This window comes from Orcinus orca, chromosome 17 (assembly GCF_937001465.1).
Source record: "Orcinus orca chromosome 17, mOrcOrc1.1, whole genome shotgun sequence".
In the NCBI taxonomy this organism is placed as follows: Eukaryota; Metazoa; Chordata; class Mammalia; order Artiodactyla; family Delphinidae; genus Orcinus; species Orcinus orca.
Window position 1 is genome coordinate 8446851 of NC_064575.1, and position 27253 is coordinate 8474103.

General features: G+C 39.0%; 1 protein-coding gene across 19 annotated transcripts in view; it reads right to left on the reverse strand.

Moving 5' to 3' along the window:
* The window catches only part of ASPH (aspartate beta-hydroxylase), a 386456-nt gene that overhangs the window by 342049 nt on the left and 17154 nt on the right, over window positions 1-27253 (reverse strand). For 13 of the 19 annotated variants that reach the window (XR_007472942.1, XR_007472943.1, XR_007472941.1 and 10 more), the window contains exons 2-4: window positions 10817-10966; window positions 9342-9386; window positions 7613-7681 (exon numbers count right to left, since the gene is read on the reverse strand). Coding sequence is in view for 14 of the 19 variants with exons in the window: in XM_049700865.1 (XP_049556822.1) it covers window positions 7613-7681; window positions 9342-9386; window positions 10817-10966 (264 nt within the window). In the remaining 5 variants the exon portion in view is untranslated. Of the gene's footprint in view, window positions 1-853; window positions 3128-7612; window positions 7682-9341; window positions 9387-10816; window positions 10967-16369; window positions 16510-27253 lie in introns of those variants that run through there. The other 6 variants (XM_033437601.2, XM_033437603.2, XM_049700872.1 and 3 more) reach the window with 4 other exon arrangements.

Sequence of the window (27253 nt, forward strand, 5' to 3'; positions counted from 1 at the left end):
AAAAAGCAGGATATCACCCAGCACATTAAGTCCAAGGCATCTGCATGACGCAGTGAGCCGGCAGCTGGGCCTCAGGGATTTAATAAGATCAGCACCCAGAAGACACCTCTCCAACTGACTTACACGTCACCCCTCACATCCCAGGGGAAATAAGAGCTGAAAGAAACTAAAGTGCAGAAAACAAGTCCCCTGAGTGCCACTTCCTTGTTTTGGTACCAAATTCCAGAGAACCCGGCACCTTTTCAGTTGGACAAACGGCACTTTCCTCTGAGGAAGGGCAGCTCGGAGGAGACAAGGGCATCTGAACTCAGAGCACATTGCTCAAAGTGCCTTTGGTTGTTCCAAAGTGGAAATGCAGAGTAAATACAGTACAATGTAAAATTCACCATAAATAAACATTCAAACGTACAGATTACATTTTTGCCTTTTTAACTAAGTTCCTAAGTTTAAAAGACACAAGCTAGGAAAATATTTCTATGATCGAACAGAAAATTACACAATAAAGCCTTAGAAGATTAAGAATTGTAACATACATAATAAACAAAATGTAAGCAAAGCAACTTTGTTCAGCTTCAAAGCACTCTATACCAGTTTTGCAAATAACTTTATTTTCTCACCAAAGCAAGCCTTAGGCACAAGTTGAAGGCAGTCACAGAAGTCAGGGGTTCACCAGCTACCTGGATTTTACCTTCATCAGAGGCTTTTCAAAAGGGCTGATCAGAAGGGATACCAAAGAAATGGCAAATTATAATCTCACATCCTTATTTTTCACTTACAAGAATACAGCATAATTAATTTCTGTACATAGAATGTGCATTAGTAGCATGACAAAAAAGCAGAGCCTGATGAGAAATTAATGATTCCAAACATTTTTAATACACAAATTTAATTATTTACTTCTCATAAACTGATCAAACATCTTCTAGGGTTAGTAACAATGAAGCATGAAGAAACAAGACTGCCTTAAAAAACAAATCTCAGACATTTGTCTAAGAGAATTTCTCTGAGTGAGACCTCAGACTGCTTTTGAATTTAAACCTAATGAACTCTGATATGTCACAGTATTCAAATTCAAAGTGCAAGACATGATAAATACAGGCAAAGACTGCATAAGCTTTCAGAAAGAACATTATTAAATCATACTCATTTGTTCCAAAATATTAACATTCCAAAATCAGAAGCTTTGGACTGTCAGAAGCATTAACAGAATGAAACACAGTCCCTGAATAATCAGGAAAAGACAAACTAGGGTTATAATAGTTATTTAAGCGTTAGGAGATCACTGTCCAATGTACAACACGTGTATCTATTTCCAAAAGTAGCTACTGAATAATGCTTTTTTAAACTAAGATTAGCAAATTGGACAGTTTTCCCGACACATGTAAATGCTGAGTCAAGGGGGAAGCTGATGTGCTTCCAGGGTTCTGATTCGAGACTTTTACTTTCAGGCTCTCATTCTGATAAGCCTGCAAGAGCGAGCTCTAGAAAAGAAACTAAATTTGTCATATTCCCTTCCGAAAAAATGGGTGAATAATCTACTTTCTGAAAGCAACTTGATTAAATGGGAAAAAATAAGAATAAATATTTGAAAAGCAGAAATTATCATAGTTAAATAAAATGTTAAAAATGCAAATATTTTCCAATTTTAAGCTCTATAAAGAACCAAAGCTAGGCTAAGTTTCACAGAGGCTCAAAGAGATGTAAAAACATGAAACACCACTCCCAAAAAGGGTAAAAGAAATCAAAGGTCTTGGATCTTATCACTCTTAAGCTATAAGAGCTCTGTTTGAGGTGGGAAATGAATGAAATCTCATTTTAAGAAAGGCATGTTACATATGTCTAATACAATTGTTTTTGCTATCACTGAAGCAAACTCATTTTAAATGAATTGATTCAAAGGTGTTTTTAAGGTTTTCTAACGGCAAAAATTGATTCTCCTAAAAAGAATTACCACTTTAATAAATTTAATTTACAAATATAAAAACCATATATACCTAAGCCAAAGTTGATGGTCAATTAATAAGGTAATACAGGAAAAAATGGAAAAAGACCGTTATTTAGGATGAATAATTTTAATATGTACAACATTATTTAAGATAACATATTGACATTTTCCTTCCTGTGTAATATGCCTCCTTTAAAAAAAATACAAATTACTTTCTCTGGATGTCTATTTGGAAATGAAATTTAAAATAAATTTTGCTTTCACAGACAGAAAGATTCAGACACACTACTATCTGAATACAGTAACTGAACTACCCTAAGGCAAAAATATGAGGTTATTTTCAAATTATTTTAAAAGCACCATTAACACAGAATTTTACACTGAAATTTGTATCAACCTGTCTGACAAATCAACCTAAACAAATTACAATTAAAGAAAAAAAATCAGCCTTTTAAAGGACCATCATTTTACACATCAGTCATGTTAAAGAACAACAGAGAAGCACTGAATTTATGTATCATGCTAGAAATATTTTTATAATTAATTCCACTATAATCATCTTAATGAATAGCATGTTAGAAGGACAAGCAGCAAGGGTTAATCACAAAACAATGTGCTATTAAGTTTCTGAATTTAGTTCAGCGAGTACATGAGTTGAAACAAAACGATACAGAAACCAATTATACTACCAAGAACATCATTCTCAATGCACTTTGTGGACCAGTAGAATGAGGGGGTACCGCTTTCCTCAAGTGGGAAAGCCAAGCAAGGGACTAGCTAGGTGCTATACTGGGGAAAAGATGACACAGTTGCCTTGTATTGTCCGATCGCAGCTGCCCCACTGCATGTTAAGCCCTGGATGAGCAAAGGAAAGAAAGAAAAAGGAGATTTTGCTTCGGGGGTTCACAAGCCAGTGACTTCAGTCCCTGCATCAAAGTTACTGGTTATGTAAATCCAAGATGACGCAAGTCTTTCCCTGAACCCCTTCATTCTGTGACGTACCATCAACGCCATCTGTGGTCTCGCTTTCTTCTTCTTCTTCTTCTAGCATTTCAAAAGGAGTCATTATATCATAGAGAAATGAGAGGAAACCATAAAACCAATCTGAACTTTCCTCTGCTAAAATATTAAGGACTTCCTCAAGAGAATCAATATTTTCATTACTGCCATCTTTGGTCAGGCCTACATAAGAATAAAGGAAGAGAGAAAGAGAAAATAAGGAGAGCAGTTAGGTGGAAAAAAGAAGTTGAGGAAGAGTGATCTCAAAAAGGATGTGCATCATGCTCAAGGAAGTTTACAGAAAAGGTATTTTGGAAAATAAAGAAATCGGTTAAGATGCACACCTTACAATCAACTCTCAATCATATGGACTAAAGGAAAAGCAATTTGACCAATCCTCACCCTTCCTACCAGCCCCTAACCGGGTTTGCCTTTCTCTCATCAGAGAATTGAGAGCCAAAAAAACCACAAAATTGTATCAGCCAAAACAGACTGACCAACTTCAACGGGAAAAGTGAGTGAAAGTCGTATGAGGATAAAAAGACACTTCCGACAAGCCCCACATTTGCCCGTGTAGCACCCAGATATTATCGAGAGTTGATTATACAAACACTTACATATATCAATAAATATTCACTGAAAACAGAAATGTTCATTTCCTCAAACTTTTCCCTTTAGGAGCTGCAGTTAGTTTAGGAAACTCTGGAATTGATATGACTAGCAGGGTAACTGTTCAGCCTCCACAGATGGGTGCCAACGTGCTCATATTATACCAGATAAACAACTTAAATTTTAAAACTAGAAAACGTTAGCTCTATAATTCTCTGGTTACCGACTTGTGGTCCTGTCATTCTGACCAATAATAAGAGTCAGCTATTAATAACAATTCGCTCAGCCTACCAATATGAGATGTGATCAAGGCCAGTCACCTGCAACAGGAACATTCCAGAGTTCTCTCCCTATCAGCTCACGAAATTAGCTTCTACTGCAAAGATCCCAGACCCCCATATGGAAAGAAAGCAGTGTATATATCGTTTTTATCATTTGTTTTTTCCTGTGAAGAACTGGCTTTGGGTAAGACTGGTCTCTTGGGTCCAGTAGGTATCAAAGTCCACCAGTAGAACTGTCAAGTTCTATACAGTACGTTCCATAATTTTGAGGAGAAAAAAAAAAAGACAGGCTGTGAGAAATATGCACATCTACGATTTTAGAGCTGTTCGGATTATAACCACCTAATCTGGTATTTCTGGCTTTGACAACACAGAATTTGTCCACACAGCATAACTACCAGCAATCAAGATTGGCAGGTAAGGGATAATAATAAGACAACTAGTTTAATGTTAAAGATGATAGTGAATTTTCCCCACATTAGTCCATAGAAGAACTACATTGCGCCATTCTTCATGCGTTGGGGGGGGAAAAACCCCACAAACTTCAGTCGGTATTTAAATTATTTTTTGACCAACCCAGCATGTTTCTTCACTGAACTGAACAGTTGACAAGTGCTGTGAACAGAGATCTGTATTCCCACCCAAGCCCCTGTGGGAATAACACTATTTCTTCTCCTTGTCCAAAAACTCTACAGCTGTATACTTAGAATAAACATTTTTCTTTTTCTCCATTTTCCGATACAAGTACTTCCAAGTATTGAATATAAAATACAAAACTTTACCACCCTTCAGCATGATAGGATGAAGTATGCAACGAATATGCAAAAGTATTTGAGCAAAACTGATTACCCAACTATGCAACATTTTTGTGGTTCTTAAGACAAAAGTACTAGTCCAAAGAGAAAAAGAAAATATGTTCTGGGTTTATAATTCCTTATCCTCTAAGAAAAGGCCTGAACCAAAGAGCAACATGTGCCTGCCTTTGGGCAAGATCCAGCCCTCCCTTCCCTACTGCTCACTCAGGCATCTGTCAAGTCCACAAATGCTTGTCAAGGCTCCAGGGACTGCCTTCCCTTTTGTTCTCTGGCCATAGCTGGTGCCAGCTAGGTGGAAAAGGATAACTATGTAATCCACAGGTGGTGTTACTCTAAGAAAATGCTACTCAGAATTTAGTCCTCTTTCCTATGGATTTATTTGGGAAACAAGTTTTCAAAGAATACATTTAGAGACAATGTAGCTTTCAATCATCCAAACCAAAATCAAAGACATTTTAGTTTAGATAATTGGGCCACAAAAGTAGGAAGGAATGTCAACAAGACCAGGCTTAGAATATTTTCCAAGTATACTGTAAGGGCCGTGGCCAGAAGTAATAAACTTAATGATGCCTATTGATCTTGATTTACTCCCATATTTCATTCTCTTTATAGTTCATAAGAAAAGCAAACTTTGAAATGTAAAAGAAATGTAAACATGAATGTGTACATTTCCTCAAACTGATCAAATTGAGATATATGCAAATTTAAGACTCCAGAAAGAAATACTAATGAGAGAAATCCAAACCTATGGAAGTTCAGCATAACTATTACCACACCTGCCATGCCAAGCTCTCACCCAATCTCTGACTTTCTACTTTCATCCCTCCCCAGGGATTCCCTCTGCCTTAATCCAAGGCCCTTAACCTTGAACTGCTTCTCCAATGAGAACGTACCCCAGAGATCTGGCTCCTTTTAGGGTACACACTCACTGAATCTGCTCCCCTGTAATCTCTCCCTGAACATACAGAGCCCAGCAAGGCCAGAATTTCACCTGGTTCTTGCAACCATCCACCAGTAATAGAGGCACAACTAGGCTACAATAACCTCACAAAGTAGAAAAGAACCTTAGTCATAAAATTCAATTCCCATCAAGGTTGTATTTCATGCAGAGAATTCAAACACTACAGAATAAGGTCAGAGGACAAACAGCTTACATTAGTTTCTTTCATCTTTACCAAAGCCACAAACCAACTGCGAATTTGTACATACAGTAAAATAGTTTATCTTAGCCTTTGCACATTTAATAGTCAAATGACCAAATGAACACTCAGATTCACCAACTGAGTTCTGTCTCCAAGTATATGATTCTTGCAAAAGGAACAAGTTACCATTTGCCCATTCCACATATGTGGCTACCCACAAATGGCAATGTTCTAAATTACAATTAATTAAACTCTTAACGGTTGCTTAAAAATATTAAGGGGAATACATTTTTGAAATCTAAAATACTAAAAATCAAGTTATTAATGTAAGTTTGCAACAGAAATCAATGTGTGCTGTAGAAGAAATAACATGTTTTCATTTTTAATAGTTGACATTTCCTGACAGACCAAGATAGCTGATTTTAAGCACCTGCCCCCTTAAAAAAATCAACAAAATACAGTAGGTAAGTAATATTATTTCTAAAAATGAGGCAACGGCTCACATAGAAGTTAATTTTTTAAATAAAAAGCTTTGCTATTCAGAATCTGTCATTTAAAGAAAAGTAACAAAATGAAGTAATAAACCATTTACAGGCATGCAAATTAGCATCATTCTGAAATAAGGTCTATGTAATCTTCTTTCTTACGCATGCCTAGGATTATAGTCTTCTGAGAATTTACCATATTCACAGAAACCCAAATTTAGATATATAATGTCAAAATTGTATAGAAAATTCTATTATGGTTAAGACAGGAAAAGAAATTCCATGGGTATAGGAAGCTTTCACTGTTAAGTAGCAAATATACTTCTCACTGAGCAGCAACAAGAAAACAATGTCAAAATTAAGATGTTTTATTACACTTCAATACAGATGTATCTCCCATTTTTTTCATATCCATAAAATATACACAAGATTGTGTGTCTAGGAAGAATTTGTGTCATTATTCTATTAAGCTTAGTATGTAAACCTTGCCATATTTGTTATTTTTCTAAAGACTTTAGTATGAAATGTTTTAATGCATATTACACGACATACTACAACAAAGGAAAGGATGCTGTTTAACAAGCAGAAATAATATCTCACCAGGCCAGATTATATAAAATTTGCATATTAAAATTAGCACCATCCTTTCTAGTATGAGACTATTTTAAAATTAAATGAAGGAATATCACATCTTTATCTATTATTAAAAAAATCTCAATGATAAAGACGGGTAATTCTGGTGATAAAAGAGAAGGGTCCAAGACTTTAAAAAAATCAAGAAACCTGGCCAAAGACTACTAGTTTATATTTTAATGTTACCTTTCAAATAGTCATAGGACATTATAAGATGTTTACTACCACTATTTTATTTCAGAATGAATTTATGTAAGCCTTCAGAAATTTACATTTTCAAATGGACATTGAATTATGTCAAATGATGCTAAAGAATGGTCGCCATTACCATATGTGAAAGCAGACTAGGACATTATCTACATGTTCAAATGTTATGTTCAGGATATAAAGTGCTTTAAATCTAAAAACACATATGAAATTATATTACTTATATTTGTGCAGGAGCTATATACTTATCCATTTGTAACAGTAAATTGAAATGTGAGAGTTTATAGAAAAATAATTAAGCCATTCAACATCCCAACAAGAATGAAATAAATGATTTAAGTGGGAAAATATCTTTCATAAAATGGAAATGACTGACACAAACATTACTAAAGCTAAAATATTGGGTTGGCCAAAAGGTTCATTTGGCCAACCCGATATTATTTTGCTTCCAACATTTTAGCACCACTAATTAAAAAAAAAAAAAATGTGTACTTGCCTAATAAAACTTTGGCATCATCTACATCAAAATCTCCATCACCATCAGCATCATAGATTCCCAGTTTTCCTACAAGAGGGGAAGGAAAGACGGATATGGGAACAAAAGGAAAAACAAATTTAGTAAGGTGTTACTATTTCTTACAGTCCCGCATATCGGCCATTAATGCAACCAATCAATGCAACTCTTTGCTCCTTTTATCCTTAAAAGCCGTGCTAATGATAATCTCACTTAAAAATGAAGGCAGTTCACTTAGAGATTGAGGAAATATTCACCTAACAAATCTAAGAAATATAACTCAGATAATATTTTCTTTAAGGGCTTAACAATACCCAGAGATTTAATCATTTCAGAGTAGTTTTTTTTAACTTTACTGCTAAAAATATTTTAGGTAAAATTTTCAACATACATAAGGAATAATACAGATCCATTTCTAACAGTTACATGAAATTTAATGTTTCTAAAGTACAGAAGTTCCTCACACCATTAATATTCAAAACAAAAGAACACCCACTGAGCCTCAAATAAAGACCATATATAACATCGAGTATAAGTACTAAAAATAAGAGGATGATTAATTTTACGTTTCATAATAATGATTTATGACAGAAGCATCATGAATCAACCTTTAAAAACAGACTTCTGGAAATAAAGTATGTAAAACTGGCTTTTTGAAACTACAAAGGAAAACTTACACTTATCCTACTTAAAAATGTAATTAGCACTGGCCACCTACTACTGAGAAAAAAAATAAGGCTTAGAACAGACAAGCTGAGAAGACAATACTAGCAGACTTCCTCCTTCAAGAACAGTAAATGTGTATTTTAACTTTATCATCTCAGAGCACTATTCAGCATTTCAAATATAAGTCAAATACATTCAGTTCCCTAAAAACATCCTAAAATCAACACAGTTTATAATTCATCATTGGACAATGGCTGTGAAGAGACTTATTAATTTAACATTTTAAACAACAATATTTTAAATAGCAATATTTAAACCACATTTACAAATACAGCATCAGTACTAAAACACCAGTTGGCAGCACTGCCACCATTTTTGTTTGTTTAAGCAATGCTTTTATTTTTACTTATTTTTTTTGAATTTTAGAATTTTATTTATTTTTTTATACAGCAGGTTCTTATTAGTTATCTATTTTATACATGTTAGTGTATATATGTCAATTCCGATCTCCCAGTTCACCCCACCACCACCATCCCCCGCCACTTTCCCTCCTTACTGCCACCATTTTAAAATAAAAACTAAGTTAACTCCAATAAAGATGTTAAAAAAAAAAAGGAAGTTAAAACACTGCACAACAGCAGGAAGATCTTTGGGAGTAGAGTTGCTATGACCAACCTAGACCCTCCCAGAGCCCTGTTCCACTTAGGAAAATATTGTTAACCTGCTATGTAGAAGTCTGATTGACAAAGCACATACACGTTGAAAGTGACAATAACAATAATAATGTAGACATAAGGAAGTTATCATTTCTATAGCTAAGAAAATATAAGTGAAAAGCGCTGGTCTGCAGTTGAGGCTACGTATAGCACAGAGTTCAAATAACAATAAAAAGACAGAAAATACTATACTTTCTCACAAATTTAAGAGGGAAAATTGGTCCTAGCACTTACATTCTCTGATGCAGGTGATAACTAAAATAGTAGCCCAAGGATGAGGTTTTAGAGACTAACACAAGTAGACTTAAAAGGCATCTCCAATAGCCTACCTTGAAGTACCTCTGATAAGTTATAACGGAAGTCCTTTGCTTTGGCTGCATGCATACAAAAACACGAAAATTGTTACTTGAGCTTAAATGTACACATCTTCTAAATCTCTTCTTTTGGCTGATAGACTTTGCTTCGCAACATCATCAACATAAGTTAACAAAAGCACAGAGCTACTCAGAAGTTCATCTCCAAACTAAAATTCTTCCTCTATCACTCTTACCAATCTACTCGGAGGCACTTTCCTCGAAGTACAATAATAAAAGTAAAAAGCTTTAACAAAAGGCAGATTACATGTGTGTTTTGTTATTCTTTGCCTTTCCCCCCGGAAAGATGGCTGGCTATAAACTAATAAGTAAAGCAAAAGTGCAGAACGGTCTATGGAAGGGAGGGGATTTTCCCTGTGAGACTGTACATACGGAGAAAAGTATGCATTTTTTTCAGTGAAAAGGTCCACATCTTTCACTGGATTATTAGAAAGGAAGGCCATTTACTCACAACAGCCCGAAAGTGGAAATAACCCCTATGTCCATCCATGATGAATGGATGAGCAAAATGTGGTGAATCCACACGATGGAACATAATTCATCCATAAAATGGAGTAAATACCAAACCCTGAAAACATCACACTAAGTGCAAAACAACAGACACGAAGGGCCATGTATTGTATGATTCCATTTATGTGAAATGTCCGGAATAGGCAAATACACCAAGTGTATTAGTGCTTGCCAGGAGACAAGAAGGAGAGGGGGATGGAAATATTCTGAAATTAATAATGATGATAGCACAAAATTATATGTTAAAAAACAGTGAACTGTACATTTTTACATATTTACAATATTGAATTTTATCTCAATTACAAAAAGAGACTTGGTCAGGTGAAACAAAAAAAAAAGTATGACTCCAAAAATTATAAAGAATCATTAACGTAAAAAACCGTGAAAAACTGCAGTGATTATGGGGAGAGAAAAGGAAATGGAGAGGAAAGGAAGACAACTATCAGAAATAACACAGCAACTTCCTCAGAACATCCTACAGGCCACACCTACACATGCACATGCACGCACACACACACTCACATCCACACACAACAGTTCCAACAAGGACACAGAGGCGTGTGCTTGGAAATGCTCTCTTCAAGGCAGGGTCTTGCAAATTGTGTTTATGATCCATTCATGGGTCCTTAAATAAATTCAGTGGCTCCTGACAAGTATTTTAAAAATTCATAATACAACAAAATAGAATAGAAATTATAGAGTACTGCATGTCGTGAGAGTACGTACTGTTAAAACTTTTTGGTGTGATATATAGACAATATAAAGCCTATTTTTTTCTATGACAGATCATGTTCAAAGAAGTTGAAAGTACCACAGCGAGGTAACCCTGATAACATCCCCTTTTGTTCCTTCCCTACTGAGAACCACTGAGAGGCTACAGAATTGACAGTACCAGTAAGAAACAATATGAAAATCCTTACCCAGCACTTCCTCGTAATCAACAAGATCAAACCAGACCACAGCTACCGATGTCCAGACTCCGAGCAATGCAATGACCATAAACCACGTGAAAAACGAACTTCCAGAAAGTCCTCCTTTCCTCCCATTCTTGTGTCCTCCATGCTTTGTCTCTGTTAAAAAAATAAAACAGACCGACAATGTCATTATATAAGAAGAAAACACTTTATTGAACCTCTTTTCACTGAAATATTTCTCCAGGAATTTGTGAGTACTTCCAGTGGTAAATCACTTCAAAACTATCAATAGTTTTCACTTAAATTCTTAAATAATGTTACACAAAATAAAGATTTTAAAAATGGAAAAGACTATGCTTAGCCTCAATACCACATATGTATGACCCTAACTTCTAAGTAACGAGAGAAATAAACTACTAATGGGCTAGCGATTTTTTTAAAATAAAAATTGATATGTGTATTCCTTCCAAGTTCTTTATCTAAACGACCTAAATATAACCTCCTTCAAAGTTCAGAGCATATCAACAACTTAAAGAGATCATAAATGTAGCCAAAGCCTTTATTTTTCCTGTCGCATTTAGTTTCTGTAGAATCTTGAAAACTGTAACTGCCATAGAAGAAGCTCCCCGCAAAACGCTTCATATTCTTAGCCAGAGACACAGAGATAAAGGAAGGAAACTATTTATAGGAAACAGAGGTCAGGGAAGAAGAGAAGCCAAACAGTGCAATTCAGTCCACCTCCACAAGATCCATTGGGACCCAGGGGAAAAGGGAAAGGTTTTCATAATTGGTCTCGACGTAGGATACAGTTTTGTAAAGTGCTGTCCACCAGAAGTGTCATATATCACATTTGATATGTTTAATATACTTTATACTCTTCTGGAAATACTCGTACAGCCAAAAATAAACAAAAATAATGATAGCCAAGTAATATTAAGAGAAAATGGTCAACACTGTCCTTAAAAGGACCATAAAACTCAAATTTCTCTTAAAAAGGAATATGATAAATATTAAATATTGATAAATAAATTAGAAGAATATGTCATATCTCAACATGCCCTTTGGGAAAAGGAAAAATTTATCAAGCAAGTAGGAAAGTAGGATGCTATCTTCCGCTGGTGGAGCACATTACCTCCTCTACGTGCATGCGATTCTCACAAGGGTCCTGTCAGTGTTTCTCAAGAGGGTGTTTCTGGGTTTAAACAGGACAATTCTTCATCCTGTGTGACTGTTCCTCACACTGCAGGGCAGCTGGCATTCCTGGTTTCCTCTGGTCCCACAGGTAAGTAGCTCCCAGCGATTATGACAAACAAAAACACCCCCAAATATTTCCAAGTGTCCACTACAACACTGGGGGTAAAGATGGGAATAATCATCTCTGTTTTACAGAAAAATGATGAAATGGTTCACCCAAAGCCACCAGCATAAGGTGGGTCGAGCCAGGAATAAGCCCTGACTTCTATGGTCCTGAATTCCTTGCTCCATATGAATGGGCCAAATTACATGATTTCAGATACCTCACTAGCTCTCATCTAAAACCTGCTTCCTGATTCCTAAATCCAGTTCTAATTAGGGAATACTGGTAGTAATTTTCCAGTGGGTTAAATCAAGAACATACTATCAATTCTTCTTGTTAAAAAGATATACATATTTTTTAAACCAACCACTAGATCAACTTTTCAAAAGGGGTCATAAAAACTGAATCAGTCTTAGAGTGTGTACGTTATGTTTGTGGATATACACACTCAAACATACACATATTTACTTATATACCTATATTTAAGTATATAAATTGGTGAACTAAAATAAAACAAAATTCCTTCTTAAAGAAAAAGTCAATTTCCTTTTCTAGTGTTCTTTAAATATTAACAGACCATCAATAAGGGCCAGATTTATGAATAATCACATGGTGAACTTACAAAAGTATGCTTTACCAAATAAGATCCGGCCACCTGATTCGTTTCTTTTCTTTTTCTTTTTCCTCACGTGATCTATTAAAAGTCTCCTAAAAGCTGGCTATATAAAAACATAACTTACACATTTAAAAAAATACCTGCTGGGCACAGATCACAATGTTACTTATTAAATCCACTTAAAATAGGCTCCACTGTTTTATTATCTGAACATAGTCACCAGAGTGGAGACTGGGTGAAAACTGTCTGCAGTGCTGGTGAGGGAAAATGATGATTTCCAAAATTTTATGTGTCTTAAGGATAGAAGTTATACGAAGAACAATATAAAATAAAGCACCACTATAATTTTTAAAAAGAAAAGAAATAGCTTCTGTGGGAAGGGGAGCGCCACAGATTCAGTAACAGTGTTGTATGTTTAATTTACTGAACTTCTACAAACATGAAGACATTGTTTAAGACTGTATGCAGGGGACGCGGGTTTGTGCCCCGGTCCGGGAAGATCCCACGTGCCGCGGAGCGGCTGGGCCCGTGAGCCATGGCCGCTGAGCCTGGGCGTCCGGAGCCTGAGCTCCGCAACGGGGGAGGCCGCGGCAGTGAGAGGCCTGCGTACCGCAAAAAAAAAAAAAAAAAAGAATAATGCCTTCTAAATATGGAACTACAACAGTGACTAAGGATGTTCCTCCCTTGGCTACTTATTACCTAAGAATCAAACTTAAACTTTTTATTTAAAATAAGTGCTAAAATGGCAGGAAAACTGGGGTCTTGTCTTATCTCCTCTTGGACATTTTGTAACTGATTACCAGTCTCTTGTACTGTTCCTGATTAACTAGAAAATAATAAGGCCAAATAAATATAGTTCAACATTTTATTCATTCATTTAATGTATTTATTCAGCACATATGTGCCAGACATGACTCAGTTGTTTACTCAATAATTAAGTTTTCAAAATGTGTACCTCAATAAAAGTACACCTCAGACGATGCTATTTGAAATAAGCTTATAAAGAAATAGCTAGTAAAACAAAATAATCATTTGAATTCCAAGTCCAATTCTTTCTCCATTTCTATCTCTTTCTTAAAGCAGAAACAGAGGGGGAAAATTCCTGAGATTCTCAAAAGGAAAGTATCATTTATCCAAGTTGATTCGTAATACTCGTCTAAGTTATTGACCTGCAACACCAAATACAAGTAAAAAGTGGAAATGAGTTTTTAAAAAAATTATATAAATGCATATACCAAAACAGAGAGAAGGGATTAGGAGGGTAAAGAGAGAGAAAACCAAAGACAGTAAAGAATACACCTTTACCTAGAATCTATTCCCATTTATTTTAGACATGATGCTAACAACTTCAATCAAGTTTCCTAACTCACTGCACAAAACTAAAGAAGAGACCTTAGAGACAGCCTCCCCCAAAGGAGTTAAAGCAACAAGTGCTGATGGAGGGCAGGCCTATAAAATGTCTGAATACAGCACGAGTAGACACAAGAACCTGAAGAGTGGCAGGAGGCCATTTACGATTGATGCTCACTGGCAACCCTGACTAGTCCTTAACTATTAAACTTACAGTCCTTAACTATTAAAGTAATCTTTAGTACAAGGTAATCATGATATCATATTCATTCTGTCATTACACTATTGTTTTAAAACTGTTTAAGAATGCAAGAAATGTACAATAAATTCTGGAAAGATTTTCATTCAAAATATTTTTTTATTAAATGGATTTATCGCTTAAAAAGTAAACGTCAAAAAAAAAGAGTAAATGTTATTTAGCTAGAACATGAAATAATTAGCATTATTTTATCCAACCCTTTATAATGTCAAATACATGAGGTGTTACTCCAGTAGTATTAATCTTTTTACTGTTAATATTTACCAATTCCATAAAGGAACAAAACAGTAAATTATAGAAAGGAGTCTTTCTTGAGACATCTTTTCTAGGGGAAACTTTTTAATTGACACTAAATAGCACACTCTTGGTATGTCACTTTGTAAATATGGTGTACCTAGTCCCAAAGGGCAGATAAGTTTCTGTCCAACTAAACTGAAAAAAGCAGAGTAAGATAAACCCTTCGAGAGAGTTTAAAACTCCCCAAGCACACCTGAAACCAGTACTGTGTTCCAAACATATTCTGGAAGAACATCTAGTAGTTGTCCCTCTTTTCTAAAATCAGAATAAATCTAAGAATTTTCATTTGATTTCTGGCTCCATAGTCAACCTATATAGTCCCAGGGATTAATCAAAAAGATTTTTTTTTAATGAGGGTTAAGAATATGGCAAGAACTATGTGATTCACTTTTTTTCCACATTGACCCATCAAATCAGAAAACGCTCTCACATACTACCGAACACAGAAAATTACCATGGTGATCAATGGAATGTGTCTCCCCAAAATGAAGCCTGGGCTAGGGACCATCGGAAATTTTATTTATTTGGTTAGAAAAGGGAAAATAGAAGATGCCCCCCCAGCACCTGAGCACAAGTCAGTTACTTAACTGGAAGGACAACTAAGTGAACTACAAATAACCATTCATGAGATTTGGTAAGCATTATGCCGGTGATTTCATATTTATACACAAATTCTACTCATTTAAAGTTAACATAAAAGCAATTCATCAAACTGGTTATTTTTCTGCATTACAAAATGTCCCCCTTTAGGAGCCATGAACTGTTAAAAGTGGGTCAGAAGTAACAGCTGACTTTGCCTCACTATGTACGTTAAGCAATCCATGCAGAAGAGGAGAAATGCCTTCTAAAAGAACTGAAAGTCCGCTAGATATCTCCTATTCTTCTTCACGGCTCCATGGGCCACTTTATCAGAAAAGTCAAGTAAGCCATTCTAACCATTTATTTAAAACGGTGTTCAAAGCAGAGATACTCATACTCTCTATACTAATAATAGAATCCTTCCAGCCGCTGCTCGGGCAGCTGAGAGTCGGAAGCAGTCTTGAATATGTCTATTTTATTTTTCTTAAATACATTTTCAATATAATGAGCCAATATAGCTTGCCTTCAATTAAATGAAAAGACAATCTTAACTTACAAAGAAAAGCAAAAACAAACACATACAAAAATGTAAACCAACACATCATTAAAGAACACTCGAAGGTTAATGATTTGATTTGAAAAACAAAAAAAAAAATCCCAATGTCTTTTCTTTGCATTTATTGCCTACTTCACAAAAATTAGGTCCATTTCCACATATGGTAAGTCTCTGCTTGAGCCAACTAAGTGTGCTCGTTAATACAAGAAGGGACGTATAAAGCCCTTAAATTTCCTATAATTTTACATGAGATCTGAATGCACACAATTCTTTACGTTCACTGTAATTAATGTCTAAGACCAAGACAGACAACATGTTTATTTTTCTGAAGTTTGTAAAATGTGGTCTCTGGTACTACGATACAATAAAAGATATTAGTTAAGACACTAAAACTTAATATTCATATTACAGACAGATTAGTCCATGAAAAATTAAACTATTTTGAAACATCGAGGTCTCCAGAAGTTCAAAATAGAAAACGTAGAAGATGCAGTCAAAGCACTTAGCCAAAAATATTTGAACAGCGCACAACTGAAAACCAAGCTAAAAACTGTCGGCTAGATCCCAAGTCACTTTTAACCCAAACAATAAAAATATACCTTTACCTTCTGCCATTTTGATTTCTTCAATCCATTAATAATATATATGGAAGAAAAAAAACCAAAGCCCTATGAGCAGGTATCAGGCACACCGCAGGCCCTTCGTTACTAGAGCTGTGGACTGGCCAACAGCTCCTTGGGCAAGGCCTCTAGAACTGAAATTGGACCTGACTGCAAACTCTGCTCACCAGTTATTTTTAGAGGCCTTTTCCTCATGGCCAAATACTGCTAATCACTCAGGCTGAAATACTCTCTCTGCTAACAGTCCGACTGCTGGGATTCCTTTCTGGGTTGGTCCTATCCGCCAATTCCAAATCCTAAAAAATATCAGGCATGCTGAAAAAAAAAAAGGAACAAATGCACTGCCAGTTTGGGTGTTTTGAGATTCAGTCTTGAATGGTTTTAGCACAAGTACCAAATCATTCAAAACTGAAACAAGTCTTTGCTATAAAATGTGGGCCCCAGCCCTGCAACGGCTTGAATTGACCCTTCGGAATCGAATCAAATGCCTACATGAAAAGTCCATTACATAGTTTGTTTGAATGAAACAGAACCCTAAATGGTAAGAAATGGATTAATGCTCTAGAATTCTGATTCACAGGCATTACCATCCCAAGACTAATTCCCTCAACAGCAAAACTAAAGCAACAATCAAAAACCTTTTCCCGGGTTTCCCTGGTGGCGCAGTGGTTAAGAGTCTGCCTGCCGACGCAGGGGACATGGGTTCGTGCCCCGGTCCGGAAGATCCCATATGCCACAGAGCGGCTAGGCCCGTGAGCCATGGCAGCTGAGCCTGCGCGTCCGGAGCCTGTGCTCCGCAACGCGAGAGGCCACAACAGTGAGAGGCCCGCGTACCGCGAAAAAAAAAAAAAGTGTCTTGGCACAAATGAGGTGTGCAAATATTTGTTGAAGTCATGCATGCAACACATTTTGATTGAATCCATCTGGACTCATGCATAAGTCTCCTCATCTCCAATTCACAGCTCTTTTCATGATCCTAGCCTGCCACCAAGACTGCAGGGGCTGCTAGGGTTTCCTCTTTCCCTTTATGGGTCTGTACAAGGCCAGCTGCACCCTAAATTCTGGGTCTGGGGCCAAACACTGAACTGAGACAAGAATCACAGCTACTAAGTACGGGTATGCCTCACCACTGAGGCTCCTTCCACACAGCTGCAATTATTCCTCCTCCACAAATCTTTATCACACATATTCACACATCCTAGAGTTAACCTACTCCTTTGTTTTTTGCAACAATTTTACAGTTATTTCAATCAAATCTCTTCCCTCCTCAATTTTGCCATAATGGCATACCTGTTATTCTGGATAGGGTGATTAGGATGAATGAATCTCTCTGAAATAACATTTAATCCATCACAGTGCTTAAGGAAAAAGAAATCCTGATTTGCAAGTAACTATTTCTTACAATAACAATTCATTTTTATGATGGGAAATGTTTATAAAGGCTTTTAACTAAAATTTGCATATTGCAATCATATTTTTAAAACCCTAGCAAAGAGAACTACAGTAGTATTAACTATTCCTTGTAGTAGCTGCTGAAACTAATAGCAAACTCCTAGGTCCAAGCAAAGACCAAACTTCTGCAATGTGCTCTACTACTCTCAACCTGACACAACTGGAGACCACAAGAGTCAAGATCTACGTCCACGGAGTCCAGCGCTCTCCCTGCCTCCCAAACTGACCAGGTGAAAACCCATCAGAGTTCTCATGAGGTGACAGTGATGACTCCCTCCACTCCCCCAATCACCCAATCAAAAGTGCTGCTCGAACTTTAGAGTCACCTGGAGGACTGGTCAAAACAGATGCTGAGTCCACCCCAGAGATTTTGATTCTGTAGGTCTGCAGAGGGGCCTGAGAATGTGTATTTCCAATAAGCTCCCGGGTAATCTGATGCTGCTTGTCTAGGGACCACACAGAAAGAGAATCACTGCACTACTGCCTGCACTAGCCATCCCTAATTCTCAGGGTCTGGAGCAGGGGAAAGGAGCTCTTGCTTTTACCAAGTTCCAGACCATCATTCCTTACCACCTAAAAAAGAAAAAAACAACAGAACCCTGTTCCTCCAAGGTCCATGCTGTCCAATTATACTACCCTCCACCTGCCCCATCACTGTCATCACCCGTGTGCGGTGACCTCTCCTCTCAGTGAAACCTTCTTCACCTCGATTCCAGCCATAACCATGGGATTTCATGTCCAGCTGTGTGGCCAGCATGTCAGGTTCTCTTTCCTTCATTTCTTTATCCATCCAGTGACCTTGTTCCCTTCCGTTCTATATCCACACTAGTCCTTACATTCTCACCATGGACCTTACCACAAACCCAACCTAACTCACCCTCCTAATCACATCTTCGTTCTTGCTGAAATATCTCTGCAGCTCTCCTAGCACAACCGTCCTAACAGATCCTGCTAAGAAAGCTCTGCTTGTTCGGGTGCATCATGAGGACTGCAGGATACCATGAGATAGCGAAAATACAGTTCTTTAAAACAAAAACTAAAACCCTTTCATCTATATATAGTCTCCAAAGCAAACATGAGCATGTCTTACCATTCTAAACCCAATATTAAACAGCCAGTATCACAGAAGTAACAAAAGGCAACTCAGCAGACATTGGGTGAAATCTCCTCAAACACACCAGCTCCGCTGTTCCCAGGTAGAAGGAACACTACCTCTACAGGCAAAGGTGTAGGTTCTATTGAATATGTAAGCAACCACTCTGATCACGACTCTCCCGTTGTTCCAGCTTGTTTACTCAACGATTTCTTCTTAGGTCCTGTAGGTCTCTTGCTTCTCCTTTTTTCCCACCCCTCTTCATTCCCCTCCTGCCTTCACATCTTTCTAAATCCACCTTAAGAGCCCATAATTCGTTATTTAAATCACTCCCAGCCTCACTAAGCTCCCTGCTGCTCTACCCTTTTCACTGTAACAATCTGCCATCATTGGCTCCCCGGACAAACACAGCTATTCCACAACGACTACGTCAAACTTATCTGCCTCTAAAGTAGTCTATCTTTGCAAACTCAAAAAAAAAAAAAAAAAGCCATAGCTCTTACCTCACAGAGAAGACAGAGCCATCAGCCGGAAGCTGTCTGCAATGGCTGTGCTCTACCAACCATTACAAGCCGAAATTCGCGTGCATTCATTCTCTGCTTCCCTCCTAAGTCCTCCGTGCCCCTTCCCTCCTCAGCCACCTTATACTCTATCTTTTCCCTGTCCTATTCCATCAGCTCTCTGCCTTTACGGCATCTTCCCTCAGCCCCACAGCTATAGCCCCTGCCCTTCCACCTCCCTGTCACAGGTGAAATTCTCAGCAGGGCCATCATGTCACTGCTTTCGCTCTCCAACCCCCTATTCACCCCTTAGAACCTGGAGGCTGCAATCTGGCTTCTGCACGGGCCTCCAGTGTAGTGGCACCAATGTCACACCAATGACATCCACGTCACTAAAGCGAATCGAAAATTTTCAGTCCTCATCTAATTTGTCCTCTCAGAAGAATTCTCCCTCCTTCTTAAACATTCTCTTCCCTTGACTTTCGTTACTCGAGAATCATCTTCGACCTTTGTGGAATTCTAGTTCCCAATCTCCTTTCCTAGCTCACCCTCCTCCAGTTGACTTTTAAACATGGAAATTCCAGAAGCCTTGGTCCTATGGCCTTTCCCTAGTTTATTTTAGCTACCACCTTTTCTAGATAGCTTAATTTTTTCTCTCCTTCAAGCTCACATACCTGTCTACTCAATACCCCATGTGAGTGACTTAAGGACACCCCAAACTCAACTTATACAAGACTGGACCCATCATCTTTCCCACCTCCTCTCCAGTGTTCTAAATCTCATAAGCACTTCCATCAAGCCAGTGGCTTAAACCAAAACCCTGGGATTCACCCTAGATTTTATTCTCTCCTGTTTCCCAAACACCCATCTCCCAAATCAGTTTCTACATCAGGCCAATGGATTACAACTATGCCAAGATTTGAATTCTCCTCAGTACTTGGGTCACCCTTGCCTGTATGTACCCCAGCATGATATTTTTAAAACTTTTTGTATGCGCCATGCCATGAAAAAGTGGGAAGTTGTCTCAAATGACCCATATTTCTGCCTCTTTCCTACAATCATCTAAATCCAAGTTAGCATCATTTCCTAGACGACTACAATACCTTAACATAACCTTTAGTGCCCCACACAGCAGCCAGAATAATTTTTTAAATCTGATTGTATCCCTACCCTGTTAAAAATCCCTCAATGGCTTTACAGTATTCTTAGGATAATATTAAAATCTACAATGTGGCCTTTAAGACCCTACTCAGCATGGCCCCAGTCTATCACTCCGGCTTTAGTTTCATGTCCTTTCCCCAAGCTGTCTATACTCCAGCCACAAAAAACTCACCATGCTCTTTCCAGTCTCAGGCTCTCTGCACACACCATTCCCTCTTCCTGGGATGGCAGCACTGTGGTCCCAGCCTAGCTATCTCCTCCCACTTGGCTTAAATGGAAACATTTTCTAATATACTCTCATTGTAGAATGTACTTCTTCAGAGTGTTCTTTCATTGGTAATTAGACAACTACAATAATTAATTTCTTAAATTCTTTCTAACTCCAGAATGCAAGTTTCATGAAGCCAGGGACTGAACCTGCCTTGTTCATTAATGTACATTTGCCCTGCACCTAACTGTTAAATAAGTAAATTCTTTCTCAAGTCCTTGATATTATATGAGTAATCAAACCTCTTCCTGCCTACACTTCAGAAATAAGAGAGCAAAGGGACACAAAAAATGGTCCAACAAATGCCAAGTCACTTCAGGTTTCCTCATCTCCAGGAATTTAATGATCCTAAAATTCATTCATAAGAGGAAAAGACCTATAAATCATTAAGAATGAGATATTTCAAAAAAGAAGCCCAGTGCCTCCCAAATACTGGTGATGAACCCAAATCGGTCCATGACCAAGTCTTCATTGCTCTGTGTCAGATAAATTCCTCATTGATCAATCTTGGGTGAATGACACCCAGCTTGAACATAAGAAGGCCTGAGCACAAAGGAGATGTTGTAGCCCATTCATCAGGTCCAACAGCCAGACACCTGACACTCCTAACACCTCTCCTGAATGGTCCTGTGTGGAAAAGGCATGAGTGGCTGGAGGAGTGACAAGGGGCTGCCCTGGGTTTTAGAATTTAGAATTTAGTAAAATTGAGAAAGCCATTTCCATTCGTATCAGGACAAATAAGGGAAAGAGAAATATTAGCAACAGCTATCTAAATCAGCCTCCAGATACTTTTTGGAATCTTTATTATTCTTTGGAGCCCCAAGCTGGGGAACCACTGCCCTACCTTGTGCCTCTCTGTATCACCTCTGCTTCACTGCAGAAGGGAACACCTGAATCGGAACACGGGTCCATCAACCCCACCTTATGAATCTGTGATGGGCCAAAACTCCACCGGTAAGATGCTAAAAACATAATAGAAATGGGAGTTAATTCCAAAAGCTCACGCCAGGCCTAATGAGAGAGTTGTTTAAACTCCGTTATTCCTTCTAGAGAGAATTTAATAAAGAAAGAAGACTTAGTCTCACAGGAAAAAACACCCCCAACTTAGTCAATCATTCATCTGTGTGGATGGCTATTAGCACGGTATTGAAATTCAGAGAGTCTCCTGCTGAACCTAGAGTGGAAAAATGTATTTTTAAAAACAAAAAAGTAAGTTGTGGTGTCCATTCAGAAACTGAGGTGGTGAGGTGAAAAGTTGTTAAAAAACAACAACAACAAAAAAAGTTCTTTTTTTCAAAACTAAAAACAACAGAAAAGCCTAGCCTACCCTTTTAGCTCTAATTCCAAGGCAATGAGACTAGGTCACAAAGCCATTATGTGTGACCACCACCAATTTGCTGCTGCGTCCCACTTAACCCATCTAGACAGCAAAAGATGGGTTCCCCACCAGTCCCCATCCTTCCCACCAGGCCCCACTTTCTAGGGCAAAAGAATTCAGCGTTTACAACAAAGTGCCCTATAGATGCAAATAGGGCGGGAAGACAGGGAGTAAATAAAAGCATTAGCACAAAATATAGGGAAAATTCACACGTAAATTACAAGACATATGGGTCTTAAAAACTTACAGGGCACAAAGCTGATGCAATTATGCATCACACTACATTTTTGGGGGACAGCCAACAACGCTTTACTAAATAAATTAATAATAATGAACCTGATTTAAAAAATAATAAAAAGCAAGAATAGCTGCAATTGTGAATTGCATAGTGAAGAATTAAACTTCAGCCAAAGAGAGCTCTGGCTTTTGCCCTTGCCTGCTTGGAGGTCCCTGGCATGTCCTGCCTGACAGGAGTGATTTGTTTGCTTGGGGTCTTTGGTCACCGAACAGTCTTAACAGTGTGATTTATGCTGAAGCTTTGGGACAGGCTGTGTGGCTGTATCGCTTAATGGCAGCCATGCTCGCAGCATGTGATGGAGCCCCAGTAAATACCTCTGGGTACCAAAGGCTCGGATGAGCTCCCTTAGTTGGCAATACTCCGTGCATATTAGGCAATACTTATGTCCCTGAGGACGATGGGAGCTCTGTGTTCGGAACCTTCCTACTTTGTCCTGAGTCTCGTCCTTTAGCTAGTTCTAATTTGTATCCTTTCACTGTAATGCAACTGCAGTGATGAACAGAGCACTTTCCTGAATTCTGAGTCATTCCCAGGAATTATCAAACCTGAGGGTGGCTGTGAGCACCTTCAAATTTGTAGCCAGCTGGTCTGAAGTGATGGCAGCCCTGGGGACTGGCCCGCCCGCAGAAGAGCTGATCAGGAGCAGGGAAAACCAGGGAGGAATGGCTGCAGAGGAAAGGCAGCAGCTACCAAGAAGTCTGCACCCCCGCAAGGTGTCAGCTTCCCCTGGCCCGAAGAGGGCAGCAAGGGAGAGCAGGGGTTTGTACCATCTCGCCAGCATCGCGCCCCAAAGCGCTGACTGCCAAGCATGTGACTTCCCAGAGCAAGAGAGGGTGAAGTGTTCTGCCAGGAGTGGATGCCCAGGAGGGCTGGAAGACATCGTATACCCTGGGAAGGTCCCACCAGGCCTTCCAAAGAACTCACAGAGGAAGCGTTTGGGCGCCTGCCACTTGTGGGCAATGGGGGCCAGGTGATCTTATCAACTAGCAGGAGACTCCGATAGGGCCCAGCGAGGGGACAGAGGCCTTTCCCTCTCTCCCTCTCCCTTCCCTAGCACCCCTGACAAGCTAGAGCCTGGAAGAGGCAAGAAGGGCACTGCCCCAAAGCAGACCACGTGGAGAGGACACAATTACCACTTCCCCACTGCAGGCCCTCCTGCCTTCCTGCCAACGGAGACGAGAAATTCTGCATTGAAAACGAGATCTTATTTAAAGCAGACAGGCTTTTAGAAATGGAGAGTGACTCGGGTGTTAAGGAATCTGTCCCAGGGATGGTCAAGAGCCTCTGCTACCCAGAGATTAATCTAGTCCGACGAACCACAATGACTGGAGGAAAATGAAGCTTCATGCCGGTACCCCGCCGGACAAAGCCTGCTAAGTAAAGCAGCCACAAAACGCGGGCTGACCCGTAAGACACTGCCAGCCCTTGACCATACGGAGCCCACAGAAATGGCTATTTCACAGGATCAAAAAACAATGCGTGACTAGTTTCAAGATATTTGATTATAGAAAGTTCCAACACACAACAAAGGTGAAAGAATGTTACACAGGATATCCGTGTATGCATCACTCAGATGCTACAATTAACGTTTTATTATCTGGCTTATGGCATGTCTATTCATCCCTCCATATCCATCCGGTAATCCATTTTATACGTCTAATACATTTCAAACTAAATGATAGACATTAACACACATCTCCTAAGTACTTTAGCTTCTATATCGTAAACCACAGTCCAACATTTATCATTTTTACATACAATGTACATAAAATGAAATACCCTAATTTTAAGTGTACGTTCCCTTAGCTTTCACAAAAATATATACTGTGTAACCCAAATCCCTATCAAGACACAGAACACTAAGGCCACCCCTAAGTGCTCTGACGGCCCTTACCATCCACATTCCACACCAACCCCAAATGCAGGGACAGCCCCACTGTTCTGCTTTTTTTCCACTGTAGGTTAGTTTTGCCTGTTCTTGAAATGTCATAAAAATGTATTACTTTTATATATTTTTAAATATATCACCAAATCGGAAAATGCTGAACCTTGACAGGGTTTCCATGCTTTACATCCTGAAGTGTGACGTCTACTTAAGCACTTTTACACAATCACTGGACCTGTGACACAACCATTCACAGAAGCCACGTCACTGGCTCAAGCACTGTGCCAGTGAAAAGGACAGTCATGAAATCAAAGTCCAGGATGTCAACTCAATGTCTGTTAATGGCAGACATCACAGGGGAAAAGCAAGATAACCTTGATTACTTGAAGGACTATATTCACTAGCTCCCATGAGTCACAAAAAGTTTCCCAGCTAGTTATGTTCCCCTCAAATTCGACTGCATGGAATAAATCTAACGCCTCTGCCACCCAACAGCCCTGCCAAGACTTCAACCTCTTCTTTCAAAAACCAGTGTACTTGTGTTTCTATCGGCATGTTTTCCCCCAACTTCCCATGACTCGCGCATTTAAATTACCGGTCTGTTGTGAAGGAAGAAATCAAAAAGTGTCTCTTTACTGTGATTTTCACCTTATCCGTACCTCGTAAGAGCTACAGAATATCACAAAAAGCAACATATCTTAGAGGAAAGGCATCTGGTTTACTCACGAGACTTTGTGGGAGAAAATCTATTTTAATAATAAAAAAAATCTTTAAATAAAAGAGAGACCAACAATTCAAAGGTGGAGGTGGCTGTTTAAAGGGTACCATTGGAGTGAATTAGGAAGATTTGACTACGGACATTAGTTAACAGTGCTGTGAGTAGTGTTAAACTTTCTGTGTGTGATAATTACATTGTGGTTATATAGCAGCATATCCTTGTTCTTAGGAAAAACGTGCTGAAGAATTCAGGGGTAGAGTAGTTCAGCAGAAAAATGAATAAATAAATAAAATGGTGTGTGTGTGTCTAGAGAGACCAACAGAAAAGGCAAAGGCATCAAAACAACTGGTGAATCTAAACGAATTTTCTCATAACTGTCTTGAAGGTTTGAATTTTTTCACCCTAAAAAGTTGGGAAAATCCAGATTTCCAGGCTCATTCTAGTCCTAAAAAGAATCAGATACTCCAGAGAGTAAGGGTTAAAAATCTGAAATGCTAAAATCTCCCAGGTTAATTCATGATTGGAATCTGGATAAGTAAAAAAGTTTAAAATTTCAAAACTTCAAGTTTTAAGGATGCTTCTGGAGACTCTTAGAGGAATCTCAACAGGGAGTGCAGTTAGATAATACCGCATCACTGTTGCATTCCTTACGTTTGAGAACCCTACTGTGTCCTTAGGAGATGCATATGGGGAAGGAAGTAGTAGTTAAGCCGGTTAAAATGTCATGATGACTAACAGGTTACCTTCAAAGAGGTCCCAAAGAGAGAGAGAGACAGAGAGGAAGAAAGGGAGGGAGGGAAGGAGGAAGGAAGGAAGGAAGGAAGATACACAAACAGCAAACGTGACCAATTGCCAGCAGCTGCTAATCCAGGTGACGAGTACACGAGCCTTTCAAGGTACAAATCTTTTTGCTGTTAAATAGGTTTAAAAGTTTCAAAACAAAAGGTGGGATAAACATAAAAATAAAAACAAAATTAAACTGATTTTAAAATAAATAAATAAATAAATAAGAGAAATCAAGGATCGAGTCAGTCCTAAACCCAGCAGTAATGAAAAGGACACCGATTCTGCCTCTGGCCTCCAACTTATGACAAACCAAAGGGAAAACGGTCTCCTCCAGGCAAGTTCTGCCCACAGACCTCCATCTGCTGGCTGGACATCTCCACCGAATGCCCTGAGCTGTGCCTCCCGTTCACCTGGGAGTACAAGCCTAACTCCTCTGCAGCCTCCTGACGGGGGCGCGGGGAGGGCTCCATGGGGGCCAGCGTCCCAGGGTGCTCACCCCTCCCCACACCGGGCTAACACGACACCCTCGGCCCACGGCCTCACCGGAAAGGCGCTCCCCACACCCCGCCGCCTCCACCCCCGCCCCCAATATGCAGGCCCTGCAATTCCGGAGGCAGCCCGCCCTGTGTAGGGCGGGAGGTTCCCCTCCCTCACCTGGCCGCCGCGTGCAAGGGGATTCCTTGTCAGACACATCAGGCGGGCAGCACCCTCTGAGACCGCGAGCAATTAAAAAACCCAACCCCAGCAAAACAAAACACTAGGCCTTCTGGAAAAGACACCTCCTGCTTCAAGCCTGTCCCAGCTTATCCGCAGCAAGGAGTTCATTTTGCATAAGTGTGCAACCACGTCAAAGTCCGCCTTCCCAGCCAGGTTGCCTGCGTGGTGTCTCTCTCCCTCCCGGGACTAGCCGCCCTCACCTGTGCACCACACACTACTTTAAGAGACACTAGCTGGGCCGGACGCTCTGAAAACTGACATCCACCCATGAAATCAGCGCTCTGTGGGTCCAGTGCCGCAGTCAGCTGGGATCCACACTGTCACAAGACGGATGCTCTACCATCCGAGGCCCAGGGGGATTCTCAGAGATGGTGTTGAACACGTTGGTGAAGTCCGGAAAAACTACAAGATTGTATCCTGATCACCTGTCCAGAAAGCTTACCAGAATGCACAGCGAGAACCTACACTTAGTAAACCCACAGTGTCCTTTCTATCCACTGAAAAATAAAAGTTTTGCTCCTTTTTTCAAACATCTTTATTGGAGTGTAACTGCTTTACAATGGTGTGTTGGTTTCTGCTTTATAACAAAGTGAATCAGCTAGACATATACATA